This window comes from Hyaena hyaena, unplaced genomic scaffold, assembly GCF_003009895.1.
Source record: "Hyaena hyaena isolate Hyena2069 unplaced genomic scaffold, ASM300989v1 scaffold_281, whole genome shotgun sequence".
Classification (NCBI taxonomy): Eukaryota; Metazoa; Chordata; class Mammalia; order Carnivora; family Hyaenidae; genus Hyaena; species Hyaena hyaena.
The window spans coordinates 1483327-1491636 of NW_024080914.1; the positions used below are offsets into that span (position 1 = coordinate 1483327).

The 8310-nt window shown below is 48.3% G+C and overlaps 1 protein-coding gene across 1 annotated transcript; it reads right to left on the reverse strand.

Annotated features, from left to right (window-relative positions):
• Positions 1 to 550: 550 nt before the first annotated feature.
• Positions 551 to 1480, reverse strand: LOC120241419 (putative olfactory receptor 10J6). Its single transcript, XM_039246518.1, has one exon. It carries the CDS (start codon positions 1475 to 1477, stop codon positions 551 to 553), a length of 927 nt encoding a protein of 308 aa, XP_039102449.1. The 5' UTR covers positions 1478 to 1480.
• Between the last annotated feature and the right edge of the window lie 6830 nt (positions 1481 to 8310).

The following is an 8310-nucleotide window of genomic DNA, read 5'->3' on the forward strand; positions in this document are numbered from 1 at the left end:
GCCAGTCCTCTGGGGGCCACATGGGCTAGGAGCAACCGTTAGTGTCAGTCAAATAATAGAGGCTATGCTTTCAAGAACAAAACTGGTATCTTCCAAATTTCTTAATCTTTTTTTGTTTTTAAACACACATCTCCCCTATCCCAAAGGTTCTGATATAATTTCACTATTGACTATTCTTCCTTTGTTGAGATTTTGTCCAATTTCATTTTCTGTAAGTGATATTACAAAAGTTCTAGAAGTTTTCCTTTTCAAACCTCAAAGAACCACATTTAATGTGCTTTTAAGACCTTCTCTGCCCCACTCTAGAAATGCAGATACACTTTCTGAAAAATCAGGCCCATCCCCTCTGACCTTTCAACTACCTAGATGAAAACACCTGGACAGAACTCTGGCATATATGGAAACAAAAAGATTATATGGTAGGGGTGCTGAAGGGAGATGGGCACATCCCATTCCAGAACGGACTGCACACAATGGACTTATAAGGTTGGAGGCAGTGAAGACATGTGCTGCTTAGGGATAGAGGTCTCAAAGCGACGGGGTCAACATATTAAATGTTTTTGCCCACAACTCGGCGTAGAGCGTCCTTGACCTCCTTGTTCCTCAGACTGTAAACAACAGGGTTCAGCAAAGGAGTGATGATGGTGTAAGTCACCGAGAGGAGAAGGTCTTGTTCTGCAGAATCCTCAGACTTGGGCTTGAGGTAGGCGATGGAAGCACAGCCGTAGTGGACGATGACGACTGTGAGGTGGGAGGCACATGTGGCAAAGGCCTTCTTCCGACCCTGGACGGAGGAGATCTTGAGGATGGCGGAGATGATGAGGACATAGGAGATGAAGACCAGGCCCACAGGGATCAGGATCACAAGTGAACTGACAACAAAATTGATGATCTCATTGATAGTGGTGTCAATACATGAGAGCTTTAGGACAGGGAGGATGTCACAGAAGAAATGTCCAACCACTCTGTGACAGAAGGGCAAGGTAAATATGGATGTCACTTGGACGGCTGCCATGGCCAGGCCGATGCTGAAGGCTCCACACATGAGCTGGACACAAACCCTTGTGCTCATGATGACTGTGTACCTCAGGGGGTTGCAGATGGCCACATAGCGGTCATAGCCCATTACTGTGAGCAGAAAGCAGTTGTTGCTGGCTAAGGCGACAAAAAAGAACATCTGGGCGGTACAGCCTGCCAAGGAAATGGACCGATTCTGGGCTGTGAGACCAGACAGCATCCGTGGAATGGTGATTAGTGTGTACACAGTCTCTGAGCTTGCCAGCGTGCTCAGAAAGAAGTACATGGGTGTGTGGAGGTGACGGTCGATGCAGATGACCGTCACGATGATGGCATTGGCTGCCAGGGTTAACACGTACAGGATGAGAAAAACCACGAACAGAGTGGACTGATGCTCATGGAATCTGGAGAATCCCAGGAAAAGGAACTCGGTCACTTCTGTGAGGTTCTTTCTCTGCATTCTTTGATCCAACGTCGGGAAACAAGGTGGGGAGTCAGCACAGAGCAGTTTCCATCCTGACGGTGGACTCTGGAGCGGAGATCAGAAAGGGATGGAAGGCATGCACACACATGCACGTGGTCTGTATTTTGGTCTGTGATCAAGGTGCTGGCATAGGTCTTAGGGCCGGCTTATCCCCATCTCCCTTTTTAGTTCATGATGTCTGATCTTCCCTTAAACCTCTGGCCAAGGACCCACCATTCGATGAGACCACCGCATGTACCTTTTCAAAGTATTATCATGATGCTATTTTTATAGAGTATGGAGGTATTTTTCCTTCTTTTCCTCCCTCCTTTAATGTTTTATTTTTGAGAGAGAGAGTGTGTGTGAATGAGTGGGGGGAGGGCAGAGAGAGAGAGAGAGAGAGGGGGAGACAGAGGATCGAAAGCAGGCTCTATGCTGACAACAGCGAGCCTGATGCAGGGTTCGAACTCCTGAACCGAGAGACCATGACTTGAGCTGAAGTCAGATGGTCCACTGACTGAGCCACCCAGATGCCCTGGCTTTTTCCTTTAATAATAGGCTGCAGGGGCCCTGAACCTATGCTGCCCCAGCTTTGCCTGCATACCTTCCAGGGAAAGGAGAAGCATTCGGAACAAGAAAATGGGGGTCAGGGAGTCAGGCTTTTACTGAGATAGAGTCACTGGTGGGTACCTGTCACTTAGGAAAAAACCTAGAACAGTGTATAGGGTGCAGAATTAATCTCAGGGACAGGATCTCCGGGAACACTTCAGTGGGTGTGAAGATGAGGTCATCTGGGCTCAGCCGAGATGTTCTGTCAAGTCGTTGGTAGATTGCTTTCTTGTGAAAGCGCTAACAGGGACTTGAGGGTTTAGTGGCAAGTAAACTAAAGGGAAAAGGGGAAGTTACTGGAAAAGAGAAGGGTCAGAAGGAAGATAAAAGAAATGACTGATTTTTTTGTTTTTTGGCGGAGGGAATTTTAAGGGTGAAGGCATATAATATTTGATTGTAAATTGCTCAACTGTGTCGTGAGCCCCAGACCTTCCCTGTGAGCCACTGTGTGTGTAGCCTTGCGTTAGTGGCATCGGGAAGTGGCGAGAACAGGGTGGGAGCACAGTGCGAGAGGGGAGATGGAGTGAGGAAGGCAGGCTTGCTGGGAGTGAGTGGAAGAAGCATCAGCCTCTCTGGTCCTGCCTCTCCACCCTGTAAGCACATGCGGTCTTTCCTAGGAGTTAGGTGAGGGACTCTGGGACAGCCACTGTATATCAAATGGTGGTCTGAGCCATTGTACTTGAAGACTGAGTTCACGGCAGTTGGCAGCAGGCAGCAGAGTTAGGGCACATTGAGGAAACTTCCATTAGGAATCGAGGAGACACAATCTAGAAAATGTTGCAAGTTTTCTGAAAAGTGCTCCATCATGGAAAATAAGGAGGCAAATGTTTAAAGTAGAAATGGGTGGGGTGCCTGTGTGGCTCAGTCAGTTAAGCACCGGACTCTAGATTTTTGGCTCAGGTCATGGTCTCATGGTTGGTGAGATCAAGCCCCCCATGCTTGGGATTCTCTCCCCCCTTCTCTCTGCCCTCCCCCTATCCTTCCCCCTGCTCACGTTCTCTCCCTCTCTCTCTCTCTCAAAAATAAACATTTAAAAAAGTTAGAAATGGGTGTGCCACAAAAGAATTCCGAAGATCAACTAGAAAGGTAGATTCCAGAGTGACCGTATGACTCTAGGCAGCTTTTTAGAAAGCATGAGGTAGAGCTATAATATACAGTTAAAACTAGGGGCTCAGTGGGCTGAGCGTCTGACTTTGTCTTAGGTCATGATCTCATGGTACATGAGTTTGAGCCTCACGTCCAGCTCTGCCCTGACAGCTTGGAGCCTGCTTCAAATTCTGTGTCTCCCTCTCTGTCTGCCCCTCCCCGGCTTGTGTTCTGTCTCTCTGTCTCTCAAAAATAAATAAAAATCTTAAATTAAAAAAAGTTAAAAGTAAATATTTGATTCCCCAGTCTCACTAGCTGTGTTTCAGGGCCAAAAAGCCACATGTGACATGTGGCACCTGGATTGGACAGCTGACCTCAAACCTTCCTTCCCTAGGAGAAAGGGCTGTCGGACTCTGTTACCGTGGATGGATGTGAGTTCTACACCAAATGACAAAACTGTGTAAAGAATAATAGTAGGATTAAAATCTTTGGATGCATGTGTGAATGCATATAAACTATATATGCGAGAAAAAGCCTGAAAGAAGATCTACCTGATATTCTGCTGTGTTAGCTGTTATGTGGGGGCGGGGGCAGTGAGATGATGGGGCATCTGACCGCCTTCTTACACTGCTATTTACAGTGAGGATGATGACCCTTGGTTGAAAGTACTTGAGAACATAAAGGTGTGGCTCCCAAAGGGTTAGAAGTCAAGGAGACCTGAGAGCAGACATCAGATTGAGCCAAGAGGTCACTGCTGATTATTGGTTAGTTTCAGGAGAATGTTGGGCTGGGAAACCTGGTTACAGGGAGTAAAGAATTCCAGTACGTCCTGGGTGAGAACCACAGATTGAACCTGCCTTTTCTGCTTCTTGATGAGCCTGTTGTAATGAGTGCCAGGAGATCTGAGCCAGGAAAGTCGTGCCCATGTTTGTTGTCGGGGAGAGGAGAAAATACTGAACTGAATGGAGTCAAGAGGGGCAAAAAAAATTCATGGTGTCTTCAAATGAGGGTCTGAAAAGTGCTGCTTTCATCCCAGACCAGCCACAGGTTTGTTGTAAGTGTGCTTCCTGTAAATGCAAATTTACTTTCTTTGAATAGATTATAAAGGTTTAGAGAAGATGGCTGACTTCTGGGGAAGAGAAGTCACATTTTTTGCCTGTGGTACACAGTGGGATTGGATGGAACAGAGCATGAAAGGCTATCTTAAGACCGTCTTAAAACTTGGAAAGAAATGCATATGGTCACGTGCACGTGAAGAACTATGAGAGCGCAGAACAGTGGCAATGGTCCAAGCAACGTTCTTTCCGTGCTAGTATCTGCTTAGGGGAAAGGTGTGCGGAGTGTGAGGGAATGGCGAAGCCCCGCTGCTAGGGGGAGCTATCCATTTTCCCGCTTGAGTTGCACAGCGAGAGGGGATAGGAGGGGCTGTGCTAACTGGGGTTCACCCTCCACGCGGTCCATCCCCTCCATGCTGGCCCGCTACGCTTCTCACAGCAGCTGACCTCTGCTCACCCCGACTTGTCCTAGAATTCTTTCCAAGCATAGTCCACATCCAAAGCCCTGTTTTACTGCCTCTTGTTGTTTCCAGTGATATTTCGGCACTGGGTACAGATTGAGGGTAATTGCCCACTTAGACCATTTGGCAACCTCTCTTTGAAGGGTAGGAGCAATCCCAAACTATTGCTGGAGAGCAACGTATGGCTCAAATGACCACGCAGGGCTGTTGCTGTCCCAGGAGGTGAGGGTGGCCCCAGAGGGCAAGGTGGGAGCGAATCACAGTGTTCCTCCTCCTTGGTCTTTTGTTCTTACTCAGAAGACCTCGGGTGGCAAGAGAGGGCAGCTCTCTCCTCGGGAAAGGCAGAGAGGTCATGGGGAGTACCACGGAGCCAGGGGAGTATGGAGCAGTTAGAATGCGTGTCACTGAACTTCAGGACGATTTTGGCACCGGATGGCCCCTCCTCTCCCCACTGGTTGCCTTTTTTAGTCTGCCCAGCCAGAAATGAAGGCATCCATGAAATCAGCCCTTCTCCCACCTAAATCTGAGCACTCCTGTGGCTGAACCCTGAGGCCATTTCTGTGTAAGGGACACACCAGTAGATGATCTCAAAAGCACGGTGTAGTGTAGAAAGCTTTCAAAATGATTTATACATTCCAGAAGGATAAAAACCCTCCGGGAGAATAAGAATACAGAAATGTGCTCATGCATCAAAATTGTAGTCCTGGAGCCAGTATTTCTAGGAGAGGAAAAAAGAAAAACAGAGGGGAAGAAACACTGAGGGTGTAAAGGAAACCCCATTTGCAAGGGGAAGAAATTAGGACAAAACCCAGAGGTGTTTATAAATGCCTAAATCTTCATAAGCAAAATATATGCCTAGAAACAGAATCTATGTTGAAAAAAGTCTAAAATATGCAAGGTAGGCCGAGCCTCGGGTGTCATTACACAAATGTGTATGCACAGAGGATTGCAAGTTAAAAAAAAAAATGACCGTGTCTTTTGACCAGACCTCCTTGTGTACTGTCCTTTACTCTTCATTTCAAATAAAATAGACCCAGGGAGCCAGCATGGGAGGGATTAAGACTCTGATTCTGTGAACTGTTTGAACAGATGAGAACGGTGACTTCTTTGGGACCGAAGTGTCCGCCCACCCGGGAGACCGGCCACCTTCTTGAGTCTGGGATCCACCCATGTTCTTTCCCCCCAGAGAACCATGACTTCCTTGCAAAGGATCATGGCAGTGGCAAGAAAACGATTGCTAGAGTTACCCCCCACCCCCCAAAAAGAAGGACCTGAATCTTGGTGTCTCTCAGAGCCGAGCTGTACTGGGTTCTAGGTCAGCCTTACTGGATTCTTAGGTTACTCACACGTCACTGTTTTCCGGCTAAAACACAAGGTAACTTAACACCTTCACGCTGAGCAATTCTGGTCCTGCTGGCTGTACCTTTTTGGAGAAGGTGCCCCTTTAAACTGTGACTCGGAAGAGCCTCTTGGGAGAGTTTCTGTCGGGCTTTGGTCTCCTGGGTTGATGTGCCAAGAGTGTCCCTGTGCATCCCCTGGGGCTGCGTGGAGTCAATCCAGAAATGAGCCAGGGGAGCTCATTACAGATGAATCGCGTGGGAAATAGTGGCCAAGCTTTGGTCTCACCCGGCCTGGGACTCTTTCCCTTTGGGGAAACAGAGCTCGGCTCAGACAAAGATGTGTTTAACTGTCACGTGGCACCATCTCCTGTCCTCTTGATGAATGTGCTCTTGTGCAGAAGTCACAGGTGTCTGCCCTGCCCCGTCCCTGCATCTAGGAGAAGAGTTTGTCTCATTTCTTCTAGTAGGAAACCTACATGGGTTATGATAGGTAAGGATGAGGTTTGGGGGCAGGGACATTAGTAGAATGTGGATGGCCCCTTGTTTGTAGGAACACGACAGAAAGTTAAGGTAGAGGATTGAAAGTTCTGGAATCCTCCTCCTCTGGACCATCCTTGCTGATGGTGAACACCTGTGCTGTGCTTGAATGTGTGTTGGGCAGATACTTTGCACCTGCCTTCACACAGAGCCTGCAAGCAACAACAAGAAGTTGCTGAAATGCTGAATATCTGCCTTTGCCTTCTCCAGACACAGCAGGATTGCCCCCCCCCCCCCCCCCGTGGACTGTGGGTCCCAGTGCGATTTCCCCATCAGCATTAGTAACACTGCTTCTGGGTCCGGTGGCTGCATGTGACCTGCCTTTGCCATACTCCAACTGTACGCTGGTACCTCCAGGGATCCCCTGCGTTGGACTGTCAGAAGAAGGGCCACAGCCAGACAAAACCTAGATGGAAGATTCTGGAACACAAATAGAGTTTAGTTGAGAAGTTAGCTGCTTGGTCCCATCGAGACCAGGAGTAAAAGTGACTCAGGTTAGGTATCCCTTTCCTTCTGTTCTTGAGTGCTCTTGGAGCCCTTTTCACTGTAAACCATAGTAAGTGTGAGAAGCACCTGGAATGTCTTGGCATTGCTCTCTGGATGTGACTGCACGCTGGTGCCCTTGCGTGAAGTAGGAGAAAATCTTTTCCACCCAAGAAAAGTCCTTTATAGACTTCTCTGCAGACATGAGGCTAAGTGCTCTGACCTGTTTTTCTGTAGCTTCACAAATAAGAACCAGACCCTCGTACAAGACAGAGGCTCAGAAACTGCTTTTCTTACTAGAAACATCTGCAGGTTTAAGCCTCTCTTTGCATACCTGTGTACTGCTTATTCTCCCGGTTCTGCCAGCCTGAGTGAACAGCATGGGGAGAGGGGCAGTTACCAAGCTTTTTCACACATGGCATCACTCTCCATTCCTGTTCCTGGGTCATCCTACCTTCCAGGTCCTTCCATTTTCCTATGAGTTCTCAAGGAGCGAAGGGGTTGCCTGCTATTTTCCGTGTTGTGACCACCATTATGCCTGAGAAGAAAGTGCCTAGAACAAGCAGCCACAGATCCCATCTCTGTTTTAAATGGTGTTAAAATGGAGCTCTTCCTTCTTCAGTTTGGAAGGAGCCGCCGATGTGATAGACCCTAGAGAATTGCAAGAACACGATGCAGATCCACTTACACAAATGTGCAAAGCAAATGCTTCAGGGCAAGTTCAGGGACCCTTGTATCCTTGGGCCAGAACAAGGTATGCAGAGAGCTGGATGTGGGCTTGGGGCTGCGCTGGGGAGAGCCGTGGCTTCCCACAGCTGTTTCGAGAAAAGAGCAGGTCATGTTCCTGAGGCCCTGACAGGATGGTTGCTGGGATTTCTTTTTTTTTTCTTTTTTCTTTTCTATGTTTACTTTTGAGAGAGAAAGAGAGAGACAGAGTGCGAGCCGGGGAGGAGCAGAGAGAGAGGGAGACGCAGAATCTGAAGCAGCCTCCAGGCTCCGAGCTGTCAGCACAGAGCCTGATGCGGGGCTTGAATTCAAGAACCATGAGATCATGACCTGAGCCCAAGTCAGATGCTTAACTGACTGAGCCACCCAGGTGCCCTGGATTGTTGCTGGGATTTCTACAGTCTTCACCTCAAGCCTGGTGGTGGTGGTGGTGGGGTCTTCCGCAGAGTCCCTCAAAGCTTAAAACATGCTCCGAGCTATTGGGAGACTCCAAAGATTTGCACAAGGTAAGGCCATCATAGAAGCAGAGATGT